At 38.7% G+C, this 22216-nt stretch overlaps 2 protein-coding genes across 2 annotated transcripts in view; both read right to left on the bottom strand.

The window, feature by feature from the left end:
* The window catches only part of TRPC6 (transient receptor potential cation channel subfamily C member 6), a 153958-nt gene extending 136882 nt beyond the window's left edge, over window positions 1-17076 (bottom strand). Inside the window, exon 1 of the mRNA XM_043896421.1 lies at window positions 16438-17076. Coding sequence (XP_043752356.1) covers window positions 16438-16604 — 167 coding nt within the window. The 5' untranslated portion in view covers window positions 16605-17076. The remainder of the gene's footprint in view (window positions 1-16437) is intronic.
* LOC122689820 (60S ribosomal protein L17-like) lies at window positions 3512-4122 on the bottom strand. The gene has a single exon (XM_043896610.1). The coding sequence runs from the start codon at window positions 4105-4107 to the stop codon at window positions 3553-3555; it is 555 nt and encodes a 184-aa protein (XP_043752545.1). The 5' UTR covers window positions 4108-4122; the 3' UTR covers window positions 3512-3552.
* Window positions 17077-22216: the final 5140 nt, after the last annotated feature.

Genomic DNA, 22216 nt, shown 5'->3' with positions numbered 1-22216 from the left:
GTTCTTTTGATCTCTGCTTTTATGTTTTTAAGACGACTTTATGATGGGTATACAAGTTTTTAACTTCTATGCCTACCAGATGAATTATACCTTTTATTATTTTGTTGTTGCCTCTATTTTCCTACTAATGATTTTTGTTTTAAAACATTTGTTGAATTTGATGTCATTATACCTACCAATATTTCTCTTTGTGTTTGTCATATATATTTTTGTTCTTGTCTTGATCCCAGTCTTTCCATGTCTGTTAATTTTAAGTATACTTCCTATTTAAATGAAAAATAACTAAATTAAGAAAACTCTATGCTTCTGGGGATTTTCCCCAGTGAATTTAGTCTGTTTATATTATCTTAACTGATAATATATGAACTTGTTTCTACCAACTTGCTATTCTCTGAATTTATATTTTTCTTTCTAGGCAGCATTTATCTTGCTTCTTCTCTTTCCAGTTCTTTTTTTCCGTTTTCCTTTCTTTTCATCTTCCCTCTACAGATCCATACAGCTATATCCTCTATTTCTATTCTTATGTGGACTTCCCTTGAAATTTTATAATGTAGACTTTAAGCCCCACTGCTTCCTAACCAACATAAGGACTTTAGAACTTTTTAAGTCTGAAAATTCCCTTCCAGTCTAAAGGAAATTGTTCAGTACGTTAGCTCTGTCCTCTTTTTTAAAGACAAATTAGACATAAGTATATTATAGGAGAATGATTATTTAACGTTATCTACATTTATCAATTTCATTGCTCTCATTCCTTTAATATCACAGACCATACTCCTAGGATAAGTTTCCATCTTTCTGCAGTATGGTCTATCCCTTACAAGTTCTTTTCATGTAGGCATGTTGGTATAAGAAAAAAAAAGCTTTTGATTTTTTTTTTTCCCCTGAAAATATCTTTATTTCAAATTCACACCTAGATACAAGGAACTGAAACTACATTCCAAAAAACAAAACATTTAAAAAGACTTTGTAAGCAGTCAGAAGGAAAAATACAGATTATGTATCAAGGAAAAAGAGTTTTCTTTCAGCAAATATCTCAACAGTAAGAAAGGAAAGCAGAAAAGAATGATATGTCCAAAGTCATATTAATATTTTGCACTCAGTTCCTTGTAACTAGGTGTGAGTCTCTTTTTATTTATCTTATTTGATATATAGAAGTCTTTCTCTGTAGCTTTATATCGTTCATCAATTCTGGAAAAAAACAAAACCTAAGCCACCATTTTTCTAATTGTTTGCTCAACTACATTCTTTGCTTATGGTATTTTGGATATATGTAAACTGTTCTTTCCAATGCTAGCCTCTATATTTCTTAACCCCTCTCATATTTTACAATTCTTATCTTTCTCTATTGCATTCTGAGAAACTTTTTAGAATCTATCTCCCCAATTATCAGTTCTGTTGCTAGCTGCTCTTAACCTTCCACAAAGAACTCTGGTCCATTAATACTTTTATTTCAATAACTTTTGGTTTTTTTCTGAAAGCTCCAGTGTTGTCATTTATTTCAATATGCTTACTCATTTTTGACAGTTTTCCATTGTTTTTTCACTTTTGAGACTCTATGTCTTTACACAGTTCAAAGTAACTTTATGTGCTTATCGTTAATCTTTACATTGACATGCTTAAAAGTTTATACTTTGCTTGTTATTTCTGCTGACTCCTACTTCTTGGCTGTTTTCTGTGTAATTATGGTAAATTAAATATATAATCACACTTAAAGATTACCAATTTGTAGAGAACCCAGGGGACCAGGATTAACTAAGAATTTTCAGGTTCAAAGCTGAGTCTCCTGACCATAATGCTGACATTAGCACCTTATTATGGAATTCTGCCTTTAAAGAGAGTGCACCGTTCACTGCTGCTCTGATAGAAATCTGTGACTTCTATCATGCGTGTATTTGCATACAGAGTTGGCTAAGATTTTTCTTCCTTCCTATAAGCACAGAAATATAAGCTACTATATTTCATGCAGAATCTAGCTATTTTGTAACAGGATGACCACCAAGATTATTCCACTGGAGGCAGAATTTCAAAAGAGTGTTTCAAAACTTCATAATATCAGAAAAAGAAACCCAGTTAAATGATAATAAGCTTATATAACAGAATTTTCATCCTTTTAAGAAACTTTAACTCATAAAATCGTGGATGATTTAAGGTCAAACTTCCTCCATATTTTCTGAAAATAGATAATTCAAATCAAGAGGGAGGTCAACATTAAGATAAAAATAAAATTCAAACAAATTACGTTCTCTTCTAATTTAAATATAAAATTATTGTGTCATGCTTGATTTAAGAAACAGACTGGAAAAACAGACTAGTTTTTCTCATATACTTTCTCATAAAACAAACTATTACTCTCCTGACATCTTATCAAGCATATTTCCTATATTATCACTTATTCTTCTAAATATATCAAGAATAGCACCTTACATATAGCAGGTACTTGATGAAAATTTGCCGCATTAAAATATACTGTTTTAAATTTATCTGATTATGACTGATCAGTAGATCTTAGGTAGAAAAATTAATTTCAATCTCATATTTTTGCATGGATGAATACACAATAATGGTTTTCTTGATTGAAATTAGGTTTAGTTCCTAACTGGTTTTCACAGTGAATCTAAAGCAGCTAACACAATAGGTAAAAAACTGACTACGATTTGAATCAACTGGGGAAATTTTTAAAAAGTATTAATCCTAGGCCATATCACCCCCAACCCAGAAATACTGATTTATTTGGATTCTCATAATTATTAGGGAATCTACATTTTTAAAAAATAAAACTCAACATTCAGAAAACTAAGATCATGGCATCTGGTCCCATCGCTTCATGGCAAATTGATGGGGAAACAATGGAAACAGAGACAGACTTTACTTTTGGGGGCTCCAAAATCACTGCAGATGGTGACTGCAGCCATGAAATTAAAAGATACTTGCTCCTTGGAAGAAAAGTTACGACCAACCTAGACAGCATATTAAAAAGCAGAGACATTACTTTGCCAGCAAAGGTCCATCTAGTCAAAGCTACAGTTTTTCCAGTAGTCATGTATGGACGTGAGAGTTGGACTATAAAGAAAGCTGAGCGCTGAAGAATTGATGCTTTTGAACTGTGGTGTTCGAGAAGACTCTTGAGAGTCCCTTGGGCAGCAAGGAAATCCAACTAGTCCATCCTAAAGGAAATCAGTCTTGAAAATTCATTGGAAGGACTGATGCTGAAACTGAAACTCTAATACTTTGGCCACCTGATGTGAAGAGCTGACTCACTTGAAAAGACCTTGATAATGGGAAAGATTGAAGGTGGGAGGAGAAGGGGATGACAGAGGATGAGATGGTTGGATGGCATCACCAATTAGATGGACATGAGTTTCAGTAAGCTCTGGGAGTTGGTGATGTACAGGGAAGCCTGGCATGCTGCAGTCCATGGAGTCCCAAAGAGTCAGACACAACTGAGCAACTGAACTGAATTGAACTGAGTCTAATATATAGACAAATTATTAAACCACTGATAAAAACTTTTTTTTTTTTTTTACTTTTATTTGCATTTATTTTCTGCGGCATTTATTCCCGGGCCATAAGTTTTTGTTTCTTCAGTTTCTTCTGGGATATCTTTTTCTTCTGTGCAACCTCCTCTTCTGGTTTAGGAACAATCTGTTCTTTTTCAGTAAGGATCATCTCAATGTGGCAGGGAGAGCTCATGTAGGGGTTGATCCGACCGTGAGCTCTGTAAGTCCTGCGCCACATCTTGGGGGCTTTGTTCACTTGGATGTGCTCAATGACCAAAGAATCTACATCTAAGCCCTTAAGTTCAGCATTACTCTCTGCATTTTTGAGCATGTGTAGTAAAAATTCAGCACTCTTTTTGGGCCACCGACCCTGCGTCCAGCCCCACTGTTTGGCCTGTGCACACCTACCAACTCTACCATTGTAACGACGGAATGGCACACACTGCTTCTTTAAAGTGACATCCTTCAGATACTCGGTGGCTTTTCGGATATGCATACCCTTTATGGCCTGGGCAGTCTCACGAGTGTTGTTAAAGTGAACACGAAGATTTGAACCTCTTGATTTGCATGATTTTGTGGGGTTTTCTGGGTCAAGTGAATAGCGCACCATTTTTAAGGGTCAGCTCAGGCCACTTACCAGAAAAGCTGATAAGAACATTTTTTAATCCCCATCATCTGGTGCATGTTTAGACAAAAGGCTGCTGACATTTTTTCTGTGTTCACATCAGTCAGTGTGCAACACTATTCTGTTGAGGGTGTATCAGATTCTTACATATAAGAAAGAGACCAAGGAAGCTGTCTGAGTGTAAGGTAGATTGCAATATAATTTGAGAATAACCGATCAAATTTTAAGAAGACATATTGCTATGAAATCAACTAAATGACATTGTAAGTTTTGCCCAGGCACAATGTGATTCAATTAAAGTTGCATTATAATTAACATGTAATTTTTAGATCATTTTATTTAATCATGCTTTCCTCGATTGTGAGCTGGATTTTTTTTTTCCAATTTATGTATTTAAAACTTTCCTGAAAGTAATGAGCTTCAGTCTCAGGAAGTTCAGTTTTCATAAACTTTTTCAACTTAAACAAAAAGAAACTCAAGTAACTTTCCTCTTGCCATTATAGTAAAAACAAAAAAGATTAATCCCCATGAATGGTCTATCAACATAATGTAAAGAAACTGGATTATATTCATATTTTCTTGTTTGTACGATTATTTAAAAATATTTAACAAGCACAATTTTAGAGATCAAATAAAATATATATCACAAAACTCTTAGAATTCATTAAATGACTGAAGCTACAAGAATACAAGACTCTAATACTGTAGCATTCTTGAAAAGACTAAGATGAAAACATGGTACCCTAAAGGCAAAGTCTCACATAACTGTATGAAGCCCAGAAAAAAAAAAGAATTTTAGAGGTAAGGCCAATCAACTGGAATCAATTTGTATAAAGAAGATCTTGTATTCATTCACCCATCAAATATTTACTGAGTCCCTGACAAATGCTTCTCAACATTTACAGACTGTATCCCTGACCTCACAGAGCTGCCATTCCAGTGGGGGAAGAAGTTCAGAGAGTGAAGGTGAAAAGTGAACAAGCAAACAAACGAAACAGTCAAATATGAGTTCAAACACAAGCTCAAATTTTTAAGAGCTATAAATTCTTAGACACATTACTTAACCTTTCTGAACTTGTTTCCTTATTTACAAGTAGAAATGATACTACCTATCACACAAGTTTGCTGTTAGGATCAAACAAGACTGGCATGGTCTTACCTGTGTTTTAAAGTGAGGTAGAGATTAAAATTTAAAACTCTCAAATTCTGGACAGATAATAAAACGTACTGTCTGCCTTATAAACTTTCCTATCTCACCTGCTTTCATTTACCCCAACTCTAGCACACCAAAAACCAAATTTCATTGATTCTAGAACATATATTTCTCCCACTTTAACTTCTCTGGAAGAGAACATGTCATCATATAAGCCTTCTTGAAATTGCTGCTAGCCAAATATCAATTATTACCATGATAGTTTTCCATTGCCAGTATCTGTGTAAGAATGAAAACAAATGGCTCCAAAATTGCAAAATGGATGACAGTGGCTTGAGAATAAACCTTGGAAACAGTAGCTAAGCATACCTTTCAAGCCCGAAAAACTAATATGTGTGTGTATGTGCACGTGTGTATCGGGGAGGGAAATGGTTGTGAATCACATGTGTTCAGCAACACTCAAGAACTGCTAGGTCAAAATAGTCTAGCTCTATATAATTACAAAGTCACTGCTGATGATGACTGCAGCCATGAAATTAAAAGACATCTGCTCCTTGGAAGAAAAGCTATGATAAATCTAGACAGTGTATCAAAAAGCAAAGACATCATTTTGATGACAAAGGTCCATCCAGTCAAAGCTATGGTTTTTCCAGTAGTCATGTACAGATGTGAGAGTTGGACCATAAAGAAGGCTGAGTGCTGAAGAATTGATGCTTTCAAGTGTGGTGCTGGAGAAGACTCTTGAGAGTTTCTTGAACAGCAAGGAGATCAAACCAGTCCATCCTGAAGGAAATCAACCCTGAATATTCACTAGGAAGAACTGATGCTGAAACTGAAGCTCCAATACTTTGGCCACCTGGTGCGAAGAGCTGACTCATTTGAAAAGATCCTGATGCTGGGAAAGATTGAGAGCAGGAGAAGGGGATGACAAAGGATGAGATGGTTGGATGGCATCACCAAATCAATGGACATGAACGTGAGCAAATTGCAGGAGACAGTGAAGGACAGGGAAGCCTGGCATGCTGCAGTTCACAGGGTTGCAGAGTTGGACACAGCCACCAAACACATATAATTGCAAAGTCAGCTTAACTGCCTAAAAACAAAAGCTTTGGTTTCTTTGGATTCTTTAAAGAAATGCTGCATCACCAATGTCTTTTTTGGCACAGAGGATAACACTGTGTGGAGAAACATAGATATTGAAAATCCTGAGTTGAAAATGACTCAGGAAAGTTCGTCTCTTAATGTGAAGAAGCTTTATTAGAACTTTAACTAAATTCATTTTGTTTAGACTTTCTTTTTTCATATGTGCATAAGAGTTATATATGACCCAAACCTATACCTTGTTCTTGTTTAGTCACTAAGTCATGTCTGACTCTTTGCAACCCCAAGGACTGTAGACCACCAGGCTCTTCTGTCCACGGGATTTCCCAGGCAAGAATACTGGAGTGAGTTGCTCTTTCCTTCTCCAGGAGATCTTCCTGACCCAGGGATTGAACTCACATCTCCTGCACTGCAGGCAGATTCTTTACCACTGAGCCACCAGGGAAGCCCATAATTAAGTATAAAGATACAGTTCAATAGTTATCATATAAAAATCTAAGGTATAATTTAATTGATATCATCTTTTCTTGCTTTTCAAAGGCATATAAAACATCAGGATAGATTAAAATTGATAGAACCTTGGACTCTGTGAAATATGATATCCAGAGTTCTCTAATATGGTACCTGGCCCATTAAACGAGCTTAATAAATACTCATTCAAATAAATGAATGCATTATTCAAGAAAGAATACTGTGTCTGGCCCTGAATGCTCCTCCAAGGAAAGGGGTCCTACAGAAAACATTTTCCTGGGGAGAGGAGAGGATTCTTACAGGATCCTCTGTAAGGATTCCTGTTCAGGAATCAGCTGTTCATAGACCATAGCTGTTCATAGCTGTTCAACCTATTCAATTCAAAATTCTGTTTCAAAAAGGTTAACATAGATAAAACTTATTTTGTTTGTAAAACAACAGTTTAACTGCCTAAAAGAAACCTTAAAAGAGTTTTAGAAATCACATCATTTCTAATTCTTATTATAACTTTCAAGATAATTTTCTTAGTAATTCCCATGAAGAGAACTCTCCCCAGTTTTGTGCAAGGGTTTTGTGCTGACCCACACATGTCAGGACAAAATGCTCTTTATGATACAAGCAGAGTTTCTGTAACCAAAACATGAAATCTGCCTTGAAAAGGCAATCAATTTTAACATAGCTATTCATGCTGTAATTGATTTCTGGCAATATATACTTTCAGATGAATGTAAAATGCTTTAAAATTTATGCAAATCCTGCAATGAAATAAATCCACAGTATCACATTACCAGTTGAGTCAGGTCAGTTTTTCTGATACAACCTGTTTTATAGCACAGAAGCAATTTATCCACTTGATAGAAATCAAGACCAAAAGAAAGTTTCATCTTTTGTAACCTTTAAAGTGTCATAATCAGCTTATGGACCAAAATTAGTAAGTAATTTACAGATTACCTAGCTTTAATGCATTATTAATCTTCCTTTGGTGGCAAAGATTGACAGTTATTTAAAACCTAGTTTCACTGTTTGTCTAGATAAGTGATAAAAAGAATCTTCTGTTCTTTCCTTTCTTTCTGTCAACTACTTGGCAAGTTACCCTCTCATTACTGTGGTTGCTTTTTTTTTTTTTCTTTCTTATCAATAAAATATCAGTTAAACAATGATTATAAAAGTGCATACTTCACAGATTTGCTAAAGTATTAAAGGCTATAAAGCACTTAGAAGAGGGCCTAGCACACAGAAACCCCTAATAAATCTAGTTGCTATTGTTATTAATATGCGACATAATCACATTAAGGTCAAAGATGAATGAATAAACAGAGTAATGAATTAGTGGAATATAAAGCTTGACCTTCATAGGTGATTAAGATTTCAACAGAGAGAAGAGGGAGAAGTGAAACATACTTATTCCTTCTATTCATAACCTTTCTTCCTGTGTTCTCCTCTTGCCAGAGTATAACTTAGATAAAAGGATCACAGGTCAGGAATCTTGGTTCAGTGCATCAGAGCCAACCTGTGGCTTCTCAAGTGCCTATCAAAGAAGAGATGAGAAGGAGAGATGAGTGTGCACTCCCAGAGCACACTCACAACATAGCCAGCTGTGCTGGGAGCAGGCATGATTATATAGGATGCTGAGAGGAGACTCTGCAACTAGCCAGCCCTTCCTCCATGAGCTCCAGCCTGCACTATCTAAAATGCATTTGGTTATTGTCCACTTGACAACAACTTGCCAGCTATGTAACTTTTCAAACATTGTCTAACATCTCTAAACTTCAGCATGGGTCATCTATAAAATGGACATTAAAAATAGCCAAGTGGTTGCCTTGAAAAGCAAATTACATTTGTATGACAATTAGAAAAGGATCTGCTACAGAGTAGGTATTCAAAAAATGGTAGTCCCTCAAAATATATGTAAATAGTTTACAGATTAGTCCTCCACAGAAACAGCAACTTGCCTGAGCCTCTAAATAACTCTAGTCAACATCATTGCTCCTCTTTGTCCCATCTGACTTACTAGAATGGGGCTGAGAACAATTAAGCTGCAACTACATGAGTTGTTTGGGTGTCATTGTTTCATTGTAATAGCATGTATCATTTCTATACCCTGCTCCAAATGGACATTCTGTAAGAAATGTGATTCAATCCATTCCAACTGCTTAAGGGTCTTCAACAGCATACCAAGTTTTAGATATCAAAGTTTAACTGAAATTTGGCATACAGATGAGCACTTCTCCATGTACTAAAACCCAGCAGATGACTCATAAACAAAGAGCAATCACAAATGGTAATTTTATCCAACTGGATACAATTATATTTAGCATTTTTTAATGACAGAGGCAGAAAACGAAGAATGGGCTCAAGAAAATGTTTTCCTTTTATGATTTACTCTCTAAGAGGCAAAGATGAATTGCCTTATGAAGTTAACTTACTTCTTAAAACTCAAGGAACATAACTTTCTAGAGAAAAAAAAAATTATGCAAGGTCTTCCTAGAGGTAAACATTCTGTTACAGACCAAGTGTGTGTATTTCAGCACATCCAACAATAACTCCATAACTCACAGTGCTGAGACCCTAATAATGTTTCATGATAATAAACTGTTATCAGCAGATGCTGATTACTTCAATCCAGGGAGATTTAGAAACAAAATATGTGGTTTCTGTCAGGCAGAACATAATCCTGAAAAGTGGTCAACTGAAAGAGATCCACCATTAACCCAAACGGCTGCTAGAGGAGATGCGGATTGCTAAATGAAGAAGAGGAAGCAGAGCCATAGGTGATTTTCACATTTGTTTTGCAGCTTCCAAACGGCAAACTCTTAACCAAGGTCCAGGTTTTTGCTTTATGGTTATGGATGCTATTTTTTTTTCCCAAAGGACATAATAGATACTAAGATTCTCTGAATTCTAAACAACTACATATGTTTGTGATATCATAAGGAATCATGATATCACACATACTCCTTTTGATTGTTTTATTTTTCACTTGATAAGTGTGTTTTTATGAGGAAATGAGCCCCTTGATTTTATTTGGAAATCCCTTTTACAGCTGCTGCATGGCTGTGTTCTCAGGTAACTGCCCCTAGGGGCCCAAGAGTGAAGTCATACCTGTGGGGTTAAGTGGTGGGGTCTCTGTTAAAGGATTAAACATACCTAATGTCAATGATCCAGAAAAGAAGAAAGGAGAAACTAGAAAAACAAATGGAGTTTGAAAGGCATATGCTACACTGGATAAAGGGAGAGGGTGGTATTCCTTTATCCATCTGGGCTGCTGCTGCTGCTGCTGCATCGCTTCAGTTGTGGCCGACTCTGTGTGAACCCATAGATGGCAGTGCACCAGGCTCCCCCGTCCCTGGGATTCTCCAGGCAAGAACACTGGAGTGGGTGGTCATTTCCTTCTCCAATGCATGAAAGTGAAAAGTGAAAGTGAAGTCGCTCAGTCATATCCAATTCTTAGCGACCCCATGGACTGCAGCCTACCAGGCTCCTCCATCCATGGGATTTCCAGGCAAAAGTACTGGAGTGGGGTGCCATTGCCTTCTCCAATCCATTTGGGCTAAGACTGACTGTTAAGAGCTAGATTGTTTTGGGATGGTCTTGGGGAGTCAGGGGAGAATACTCTCTGCCAACTGGATGAAGTTTGGAGTTAGGGAGGGGTCAGTCCTTAAGAAGCTTCACAAATGAGGGGAAAGACAGTCACAGCCAGCTGGGAGCGTGTCTCTCTGTATTAATTCTCATTTGTTATCCCTAAGCATTTGACAAGTACTGATAACGATACAGCCTTACCTCAGGTGAGCAGAAGGAAAGTGAAGGGAAGAGCCTGGCGCTAGGGCTAAAAGGAGAGCAGTGCTGTGGCAGAGTCATCAGTGACAGCTTCCCCAGAAGAGGGTGAATCTCCAGGAACAAGCAGCTGGAATAGAAGATCTGGGAATCTCCTTCTGTGTGGACATTCACTCTTTTACCTTCCTTAAAGGATTCAGATGCTACCTTATGAAAAGAGCCAGCATCACTTTATTCCTTATCAGAATAAACGCCGAGGACAGTACCATGTCTCCGTTGAGGAATAAATTAATTTATACCTTCTCTTTGCCAGACACTCTGCTAAGTATAGAGGGATGAAGAACAGCCCCACCTCTGGAGGCATAGCCTGGTAGAAACAGATATGTGAGCAAAGAAGTGTAGAAGCGTAAAATAGATGTTTGAATAAACGTATTTATCAGACATGTGGCGGCAAAAATGATGGAGGCATAACAAGCATATAAAAATGTAATGTGATTCATAGGTTTGATGGATACTCTGAAAGAAAGTGAAAGTCCTCAGTCGTGTCCGACTCTTTGCAACACCATGGACTATACAGTCCGCAGAATTCTCCAGGAATTCTCCAGGGGATCTTTCCAACCCAGGGATTGAACCCAGGTCTCCCACATTTCAGGTGGATTCTTTACCAGCTAAGCCATCAGGAAAGCCCAAGAACACTGGAGTGGGTAGACTATCCCTTCTTCAGTGGATCTTCCCAACACAGGAATCGAACTGGGGCCTCCTGCATTGCAAACTTCTCTTGAAGCTTGACTGAAGTTATATCCATGCCCTAACTTCAATCAAACTTCAAGAGAGTCATGTACTATACTCTGTCAACAGTTAATGTCAGAAAAACATTTTCCAGCCTGCAGCCTGAATTTTTCATTTCATTTCATTTCCATAATTTTGCCTGGAGAAAAGACGGCTAGATGGGGGGGATTCTATTTATCCGTGACCTCTGATATTAGGTTACCACTCTTTTTTTTTGTTTGTTTGTTTTTTAATTGTTTTCACCTACTTGTCCTGAATGGTTTTTTTTATTTTTATTTATTTTTTCCCATTTATTTTTATTAGTTGGAGGCTAATTACTTTACAATATTGTAGGTTATCACTCTTAAATTAGGAATTCATAGTCTGGATCCTTGGGCTCATTAGATAGGTTTCATCCAAAACCATCCTGAGGTCAATAACGATTTTAAAAGGTCTGTGATCCACTAAAACATTTTTTTTAAAGGTCATTTTTGTTTCATCATGTGAATTAAAGAATCTTTTTGGGTTTTTTCTGAGACCATGATTTAATGACCCTTGGAATCCCTTTTTGTCTGTATCTACGTTTAAACAGATTCTACCAGTAATGGAGCAGTGACTTTGTATTAAAAAAAATTTTTTTTAAACTACATTAATAACTACAGAGTAAAAACTGCTTTACATAAAAGAAAACCATGGTTCTCACAAGCTACACATTGCATAACCTAGGTATCAAGATACAGTATGAGTACATTTCCATATTTTGAATTTTAAAACTTATTCAAATCTCTCATATTTTGGTTCAATTTTAATGTTTCTTCTTTAGTGTTCTGCCATTTCAATATGATGCATTTAAATGAGTTTATGTTTCTGCATCACACTAATATTCTTGTACTTCATAAACATGAGAATTAATCACTTCTGAAAAATTATCACCCATTATCTATTCAAATATTGCCTTGCCCTCATTCTCTTTATTTTATCCTTCTAGAATTCTTGCCTTAATGTTTATATTTTCCACTTATCTATATCTCTGTATTCTAGGTATTACTATCAATTATACCATGACTAGTCTGCACTTTTAACTCTTCCATTGTTTTTATTTCAAATTGTATTTTTCATTTACAGGTTTTCTGTGTGTGCGTGTGTGTGTGTTTTAGTAACTTATTCTTTGTTAGGGCTTAATATCTTCTTTTATACTGTCAAGGTCCTCTGTCCATGGAATTCTCCAGGCAAGAATACTGGAGTGGGGAGCCATTCCCTTCTCCAGGGGCTCTTCCCAACCCAGGGATCAAACCTGGGTCCCTTGCATTGCAGGCAAATGCTTGCACCTGCCTAAACCACCAGGGAAGCCCTCAAAACTGTAGACATTTATATATTCTCTTTTATGCTGCAATATGATCTCAGGTTTTTAAGGATCTAATACTGATGTTAGGTCTCATGTTAACTCTCTCTCTCATGGATTGTACTGTCTGCTAACTTTTGTTTAGCAGGATCATTTCCTTGTGTGTTTCATCATGTATTACAGCGGTCATATCTTTAGCAGGGCTTGCTGTTTTCCTGAAAATCCTTAGCAGCCTAGATGGTTACTACTGTACTTTCAGAATGGTTTTCTGTTTTACTCTTCTAGGAGCCTCAGGGGTATTTTTCAATATGAAGATTTCTAGGTCAGTTAGGTGGTATAAAAAGCAAAAGCAAAACAAAGTCACATGATGTGCAGGACTGAAGAATGAAATTCTTAGGGGAAGATTTATTTTCCTCTTACTGATAAAGTTTTTTCTTCTCACTCTGTGCTGACAGCATATTGTTCTAGCCTAACTTTTCACTAATATAGGTTCCTGGTTTTAAGCAGGAGTTAAGGATGTCTCAATTCCAACTCTCTGCTTCATATGGGGCCAAGGCCTTAGCTTCTCTCTACCTCAAATGGATATTAGACTCCAACTTTCTGGTCACCCAAACCTCTAAACCCTGGGGCAACCACAGCATCAGTTCCCAGGGTATCCTCTGGCTTTTAACTTACTTGCTTTTGGCAAATAGTAATCACTTTTTATTTATTTATTTTTGCAAAATTGGGCACCATGTTAAAATCCTTTTAATCATTTTATCCATTACTGCTAGGTGTTTGTAACCAAGAGTCTGTTTCAGAATACCTCAGTCTACTGTTTTGCCGGAGCTTTAGTTTACAGTTTGTAATCAGTCAGTCATTTCCAAGCAGGAATTTTAGCAGGACTGTTTCAGATCTTGCGAATTTAGAAACACTTAACATGCTTTATGTCTAGAATTCTTCTCCATGTTCAGAAGTGATGGACTAAAGACATATTTACATTCTAAATGAAGAAATTCTGTGACATAATTTCTGGGATCCTCCCAGGACATGGACATTTCTTGCTAATCATCATTACAAACTGATTAAAATAGACTGTATTCATTTATTTTCAATTAGAAGTTGAAACAAAAGGAAGAATTTGAGTCTTTTTCTTCTAAATACTAACTTCAAAATGTTACTTCTTGGACTTAAAGCCTGAGAATATGTAATTACTCTCAAACAAGATAGTTAGACACAAATTTCAGTAGTAAAAGCCTCATAAATAATATGTAAGAAAATCTTTATACAAAAGTGAACTATGAAAAAGAATATTTTAGCAAGAGTCCATAGAACTTATCACAGAAATGACAATTTGCAAAAATCTGTTCTTACAAGGGAAAAACCTGAATAATTTGAGATAATGGAAGAATCAAACCTAAAGTGTACTTGTTATTTCAACTTTCAAAAATAATATGCCTTCTACTCTAGGAAAATATATGAAATTGTTTAAATTATAAGTCAAAAGCATAGAGAAGGGCTTATTTGTACCCTCTACCAGAAGAAAATAATTTTCCTTAATTCTTTCTCATAAATCACAGGTGTGACGTACTGCTGTTTATTGGTGAAGATTTTTCAGTAACTGGATTATTCAAGAGGAAAAAAATAAAAACCTTGTAAGAGTAAACAGTGATGAAAAGTTACTATAGAACCTTTCGGAAATAATAGATTTGGACAAGCCTAAAGTCTTACTCAGAAACATGGCTCACTCTTAAGTTTACTATCATATGTTTGACCTGACAGGAGGTGCTCATTATGAACTGAAGCACATTAAAATATTTCTGTTGATCTCTCTGTTGCCAATGCATTAAGAATGATCTGGGATTCCTTATTGCAGAAAAATACTTTTTCTCTAAATAGTAGATGATATAAAAACTAGATAAATCAACAAGGAAGTAAACCACATTTGAAGAAAGCATTAGGGTTATTTTTCAGGACAACTTGGAATTAGTATCTTATTTAGTCTCTCTACTAATATATATCCACAAGTTTTAAAAATCAATTTTCCCCACAAAGTAACAAGTGACTACAGAATGATAAAATGATAAAAAAAAAAAAAAAGATTTTTGTCTATGGAACAGCACAACTTTTAAAAAGCAATATAGCTTTTATAAGTTACTTAACTTACTCACAGGTAACATTACCAAACATAACCCTCGGACTTAACGGTAAGCTCAAGTCTAAGTCAATGAAAAAAATCCATGTGTTTTAAACATACCCTCGAAGCAAACATGTAAGTAGCTACATTCAGAGTATGCAGAATTGATTTATTTTCTGTCTTTTCTTGGGATATATCTCCTTGCTAACTCAAAGTGTGCTCCACCGACCAGCAGTCTCCACATCTTCTCAGAGACTGTTGGAAATGCAGAAATTTTGGCTGCACCTAGATCCTATTGAATCAGAATCTGCATTTTAACAAGGTCCATAGGTAATTCACGTGTCCATTAAAGTTTGACAATTTCTGTAGTAACAGACATAGTAATACGTTCTAATTTAACGTCAAGTTAAAGTATAAGATTTCTTTAAGGGAGGATGTCCTGGAATTAGATAGTGGTGATGGTTTCCCCAACTCTGTGCACATACTAAACACCACTGAACTACGCAACTTAAATGAGTAAATTTTATGAAATGTGAAATCTATTTTATTTTTTAAAAAAGAAAAAAAAAAGGAATAGTAAATTTTCAAACCGTACAGCACACAGATGAAGGGAAGGAGTTACATTTTTTTTTTTCTTTTATCTAGGGGGAAAATTACATGCAGCATCTTCTGGGGGTCACTTCCTCCTGGGAAAAGGATCCACACTAGACCTTGATGCTGGGCAGCCCTGAGCAGTGATCTGAAGGTGTCCCCATCCATCCTGCTCCTCCTATTCCGCCCCCAGACACACACACACAACACACACACTCCAGAGCTGCTTACAAAACTGCTGCTGAGAACTGCTTTCCGTGGGAAACCGCATGCAGATGATGCGACGTGTCAGAAACCAGACCACACAGTCAACTAAAGGGGCAGGGAGACAGGCTATCTGCCGGCCGCACTCTGGGCCCAGGCCTCCAGGAGGAGGGAGACTTCGCCCCTATTCTGCCCTCGGCTCGCCCCTGCCACCCATTTTCTAAACCTCCCCCTCCCACCTCCCAAAAAAGAAACCCTCCAGATTTTGAATAAGGTCTCGTAGTTACTCGGAGTCCACCCCCAACCGCCCTCTGGGGCTTCTCCCACGCCGAGTCTCCCGGGCGCGCACCTGTAACAGGTCCCTCCCGGGAGCCCTCGGTGAGAGGTGCGCGCAGGGGGGAGGTGAGCCTGGAGGCTGCGTTTCTCCGCCGCCGGCTAACTCGGCGGCCGGCCGGGGCCCGCGGGCGCCTCCTGAAGGGCGCCGGCGGGGCGCGCGGGTTCCCGAGTCCCCCGCGGGCAGGAGCGCCGAGCTGCGCCCGCGACCCTGAGAGTTCTCATCGACCCCCAGCGGCGGGCCACAGGGCACGCAGCTGTGAATCAGCCCCGGCCCCGACCGTGACGAGGGAGCTCCTCGAGGGAGCGGGGGAAACGGAGCGGACCGGCTGTGGCGGCGTCGGGACCCCGCGCCCCGCGCTCCCGGGCACGGCCGCCCGCGCGCGCTCGCCGGGGCGCACTTGGCCCCCTCGGGCTGGGGAGGGACCCGCCCGCCCGCACGCCCGCGGCGCCCGCACTCACAGGCAGGGGTAGTAGCCGTAGGCAGGCAGCGGGGGCTGCGCGTCGTCTCCCAGCTCCGAGTCCATGAGCAGGTAGTCTTGGCTCTCGTTGCGCCGCGCGCCAGCCCGGACCGCCACGGCGGGAGAGCCGCCCCTCCGGGGCCCGAACGCGGCCGGGCTTTGGTTCATGGCGGGGACGCCCGACTGACTGACTGGCTGGGGTCCCGCTCGTGGCCGAGCCGCCTCGGCAATTCCCGCGGGGACCCGGTGCGCAGGGGCCCGCGGCGGCCCGGCGCCCCCCCGGGCGAGGCTGAGGCTGGGCGCGCAGACGCCCCGCGGGCTGAGCTCCGCTCGCGGCTGCCCCGCGGGCCCGGGGAGCAGTCGCCACGTAGCGGGGCGCCAAGCAGACGGGCCGGGTCCCCTCGAGGAGGTGGCTGGGGCTCCCGGGCCGAGCGAGCCCAGGCGGGGCGGCGGGCGGCTGTGGAGCCTGAGAGCGGAAAGCCCGGGAGACCGCGCTGGAGTTACTATGTCAACCGAGACTCTCCAGCCCTCGGCTCCCGCCTTCTTCCCCCGCGCCCTCCGTCATGATCCCACCTTTAAAGGGATCGGAACGAGGTTCCAGAAAGCAGCGGAAGCCTGTCGTGGAGCCACAACTTTCAGAACCAAGAGGAACCTCAAGTAGGTGGAGCCACACACACACTTTTTTTTTTCCCCTTGGCCCTAAGAGTCTGCTTATTTAGAAACCATCCAAATGAAGAACTTTCTAGGAAGCTTCTCTTAAGTAAGACTCAAGAGAACCAAGAACCCAACTGTTTTAAAAGACAGGAGCCTCTCCTTGCTCCATACGGCCTGCATTTTCTTAGGACCTTCTCTCTCCCCCTCCCTACCCCCAAAGTGATAACTCTTCACTTTACAATGCACAACATTCTGTGTTCCCAGTGCCAGATGGTCCCAATTCCTGAGCAAATCAACCAAAATAAGCCAGCATTTTCCGATAACACCAATAGAGGCCAACAACCTGCTTACTTCAGAGAAAAACTTTTCTTCCATCATTGCAAATGCCAGAATTACTTCTCTGCCAGATGTTTTCCACATTTCAGAACTGTTTTTAATCTTAAGACTTAAATTATGACTTAATCTCCATACACGTGTGAAGTAAAAAACTACTCAACAAGAATGAATCACTAACTGTAGTAGTTCAAGCAATTGTTAATTAAGAATCCATTCATTCATTCAACAAATATTTCATTGATTCCAGTTGTGTTCCAAGCACCATTTTAGGATTCAGAGGCAAACTAGCCAGATAAGGCCCACATCAGCCCTTGTAGAGATATAATGGAAGAGAAGGAGACAGAGATTAAAAAAGCAAATGAAAAAGTTTCAGAGACAAAGGTAACAATAAAAATAAGAGGGGTTGATGTTAAAATAACTGGAGACTGTCTACTTAATATTATTAGGCGGTTTAAAGAGGCCTTTTCAAGCAGGTGCTAGTTAAGTGGAGATGGACAGGGCAAGGAGCCAGATATGAAAAGATCAGAAATGGGTTACAAAAGGATTGAAGACTGTTGTAAAGGTACTTTTACATCCCATAAGTAAGTGGACAATAAAATGGATGTTGGAAATGTGAAAGCAATGAACTTAATAGAGGAGAAAAGAGGTCACAGATTTAGAGTTTTTACTTGGCCAGTACGCTAAGAATGAAGACTCAGAGAAGACAGGAACCATTGTATTCTGAGAGTCTGGTTCTGTATTTGTCACTGGTATGTGGAATGAATGAATGGATAGATGGATGGATGGATGAAGTACAGAAAAAATAAGAAGAGTCTTGACCACTGAAACAACATTTACCCTGAAAAACTAATTGCCATCATTCTGAAGTACATTATTCCTGATTTAAGAGTCTCCTCTTTGGATTTCTTATCCTGTGGAGCCATGGCTTAAACTTCTTACTATTGCCTGGTAATTATGCATAGTGATAACATTCACTGCTTGACATTTGTTTGTGGTGATTACTATCTGTAAGAACACTAGTTTTCATTCTTGAATGAATTAGTTAATAAATGTTTAATTAAATAGTGCCAAGATAATTTGTTTGGGAACATCAAGTATAGTAAACAATTTAAGGACTTCCCTTATGGTTGGATGGCATCACTGACTCAATGGACGTGAGTTTGGGTAAACTCCGGGAGTTGGTGATGGACAGGGAGGCCTGGCGTACTGCAGTCCATGGGGTCTCAAAGAGTCGGACACGGCTGAGTGACTGAGCTGAGCTGTGGTTCAATGGTTAAGAAACTGCCTTTCAATGCAGGAAATGTAGGTTCCTTTCAACTCAGGAAATGTGGGTTTGACCCCTGGTCAGGGAGCTAGGATCCCATGTGCCACAGTGCAGCTAAGCAAGTAGAAACCCCAACCACCACAACTACTAAGCCCGCATGCTCTAGAGCCTGTGTTCTGTGCAACAAGAGAAGCTCAGATGCCCCAACTAGACAGAAACCCCTAGGGCCACAAATGAAGACACAACACAGCAAAAAAAAAAAAAAAGTGGGGAAAGTAATCAAATGATTTTGAACTGACTCAAATTCTGTGAGCTAAAGAAAAGTTAGAAAGGTGGTGTTAGTTTAAGTGTTAGTCTAACTTAGAAAACAAAAATTGAGACAGAATTAATGGTGTTGTCATAGTTAGTTGAGCTGTTTGTGCCTTTTCTTATAACACTGTTTTTCATTCTCAGGTAGCAACCTTCACACTGAAAAAATTATTACAGTAAACTTATAATGTGACATAAATTTATCATTTTGCAAGATAAGACATGCTTTTCTCTGTTATTTGAAATGTAGTTAGTACTGGACCAAAAAAATTCCAGGGCTGTTTTCACAGGAGGGAGAAGGTGGTGGACAAAGGATTAGAGGATTCTGAAAGAGTTTAATAATCTGATGAAGTGGAAAGAGCATTTGACTGGAAGCTTGAAAGCCTTGTTCTAACCATTCCACTAACTGAAACTGTGTAATTTCAAAAAGGATATCTAATTTCTCTCTGCCTCTTTCACTAATCAGTAAGCAGAGATATAATTACTAAGCACTCCTCAATCTCTAACTTTCTGCATTTTATCCTTACCTATGCAGTTATCTCTTCAATTACATTAAAAAGAAGACAACCTCCCAACCAATTAATGTATTTTTTTAATCAAGTGGGGCATTGTTTAGTAATAGATCTGAAGGAATGAAGAAAATTGGGGAATGAAGTTTTAAAAAAAAGTAAAAAATGGTTGGTTGAGAGAAGAAAGTATAGTTTTCACAGAGCTTAAAACATTGCTATGCAAGTTTATGTTGTATGTATGTCACATGTTTATGGTATTAATAAAAAAGAACACCAAGTGGTAGGTCTGAGATGTGGAGATGAAGGCAGGCTGTGTGTCTCAATGGGCAAAGGATGAGATGCCATTAAGAGAGGACTTTCACCTCGTTATACATACATGCAGTTTGTTTGATTGATTGATTTTAATACAACACAGTATTTTGAAAAGTCAAGAAGAAGAGTTGCCCTCTAGAAGGTCTCAAACCAAGAGCCCAAAGGGAAAGAAAATGATATTGCTAGTGGCACCAGGGACAAAAAGTTGAGAAAACCTTAGTAGATGCCTAATGACTCAAAAAGAAGGCATTGCATGGAAGACTTTAGGCAGTTGCTGTTTATCAGATGCTACTGTTGATAAGAAGCCACTGGCACAAGAGCTTTTCTGGGAAATGCTTTGGGGTTAGTTGACCAACAGTTACAAATAATACTTTAGTCAGAAATTCATGTAGATAATTCAAAGCATGGAGACCCAGAGCCCTGACTCCTCATGCACATAGAGTCTACAGGGGAGAATCTACAGGGGAAAAAACAAACAAACCAACAATAACACCGTGGAAGCTTCAGAAGGCCTGATCTATGAAGAAAGGTCCTCTGTTAATTCTGGTTTGAGTGAAATAGTTGCAGGTGATACCAGATCTTTGAACCTCAGTTGCTTAATTTTTAAAGTAAAAAGGCTGTAACAGTTATATTTAAATCTCTACTGCAGATATTAAAACTATATTATATTAAGTATTAGAAGCAGTAGAGTTAAAACGGTGGCTCAGTGGTAAAGGATCTGCCTGCCAATGCAGGAGACACAGGTTTGATCCCTGGGTCAAGAAGATCCCCTAGAGGAGGAAATGGCAACCCACTCCAGTATTCTTGCCTGGGAAATCCCATGCACAGAGGAGCCTGGCAGGCTACAGTCCATGGGGTCACAACTGAGTTGGACACAAATTAGGGACTAAACAGCTACAACAAAAAGTTAAAACAGTGACCTATTTTAATATTTTCTTTGATTAGAGCTTAACATAGCTATCTAAAATTCTAACATTATCATATGGGTATTTTGTAAGCACTTGTGATTACCATGGTTTCACTTAGAACAAGTCATGTTTGACTAAATAAATCTCTCTTTTAATAAATTATTTAAATAGTTTCAGTAAACTACTTGCCAAGGGCATTATATGACATTTATCAGTAAGATTGAAAATGTGGACTGAGGAGCAGATGTATGATTTAGAAGTAGTCAGAAGACTGTTGAGAAGATGGCTGGTCTATGGATCAATGTCACTCAGGCTCAATAAATGGAGACATGTCAAGAATGGATGGAGTTACTTGGTAACTAGTTAGTTTCCCATCACTGGACACATTCAAATGCAGCCTAGACCTTAAGTTTTGCTATAAAATGAGCCAATGTATTTGTGGAAAATTAAATGAACTCTAAGATCCTTTAAGAAAAGTCTGAAATTCAAAACTAATTGTCATCTCAGTTCAGTTCAGTTCAGTCACTCAGTCGTGTCCAACTCTTTGCGACCCCATAGACGGCAGGCCGCCAGGCTCCCCCGTCCCTGGGATTCTCCGGCAAGAACACTGGAGTGGGTTGCCATTTCCTTCTCCAGTGCATGAAAGTGAGAAGTGAAGTTGCTCAGTCGTGTCCGGCTCTTAGTGACCCCATGGACTGCAGCCTACCAGGCTCTTCCTTCCATGGGAGTTTCCAGGTGAGAGTACTGGAGTGGGTTACCCCTCAGTGGATCCAAAATGCACAACTGATAAAATTCCATCTTTTCTTGACTATTTTTTTTTTCATAAAGGCTTAGTAAACAGGTACATTCTTTGACAAGGTGAAGAAGATCTACTTCAGACAAAACCAACATGGGGAAATACTGGACATGTTTACATAAGTGTAAGGAAGAAGACAAAGATGTTACCATCATTACTATTAATTATTAGCTAAGAACTTCTATAATAAGCTAAATAAAACATTATAAATAAATGAAGGAAAAATTTGAAAAGGAACATAAATCTATTAGTTTACAGGTGATATAATTGTCTGTTGTAAAAATTTCAAGATCTTTAGCTGAAAATGATTAGAACTACAGAGTAAGAAATGTGTTTGGAACAATGTTATGTTATAAAGGTAAGCATAGAAACTTCAGTAGCTTTCCTATATACTAGCAATAGCCAGCCAAAATATAATAAAAGCTTTACCAAGCATAAAATAAATTGAAATAAACTTCACCAAGCACTGTAAGACCTATGTAAAGAAAATTGTAAAAGTTTACTAAGACCTAATTTTAAAATGAATCAAAGGCCTAACTCAAATTATACAATGAATTTTATTGAGAGTGTGATGAGACTGGTATTAAAATTTACAGATTAATGAGTGGAATGTAGTATTTTCAATATTGTCTTTCCCTCTAAGGACAGGTTTTTCTCTACTATTTATTTTTTCTGAGAATAAGATGTGAAAA

This window comes from Cervus elaphus, chromosome 1 (assembly GCF_910594005.1).
Source record: "Cervus elaphus chromosome 1, mCerEla1.1, whole genome shotgun sequence".
Lineage (NCBI taxonomy): Eukaryota > Metazoa > Chordata > Mammalia > Artiodactyla > Cervidae > Cervus > Cervus elaphus.
Note: the sequence above shows the minus strand (reverse complement) of the source record. Positions and strands in the feature narration are given on the sequence as shown.

What these genes read in the sequence shown, in the direction of transcription:
- LOC122689820 (XM_043896610.1), bottom strand. Translation starts at nt 4,107, where the DNA reads ATGGTGCGCTATTCACTTGACCCAGAAAACCCCACAAAATCATGCAAA.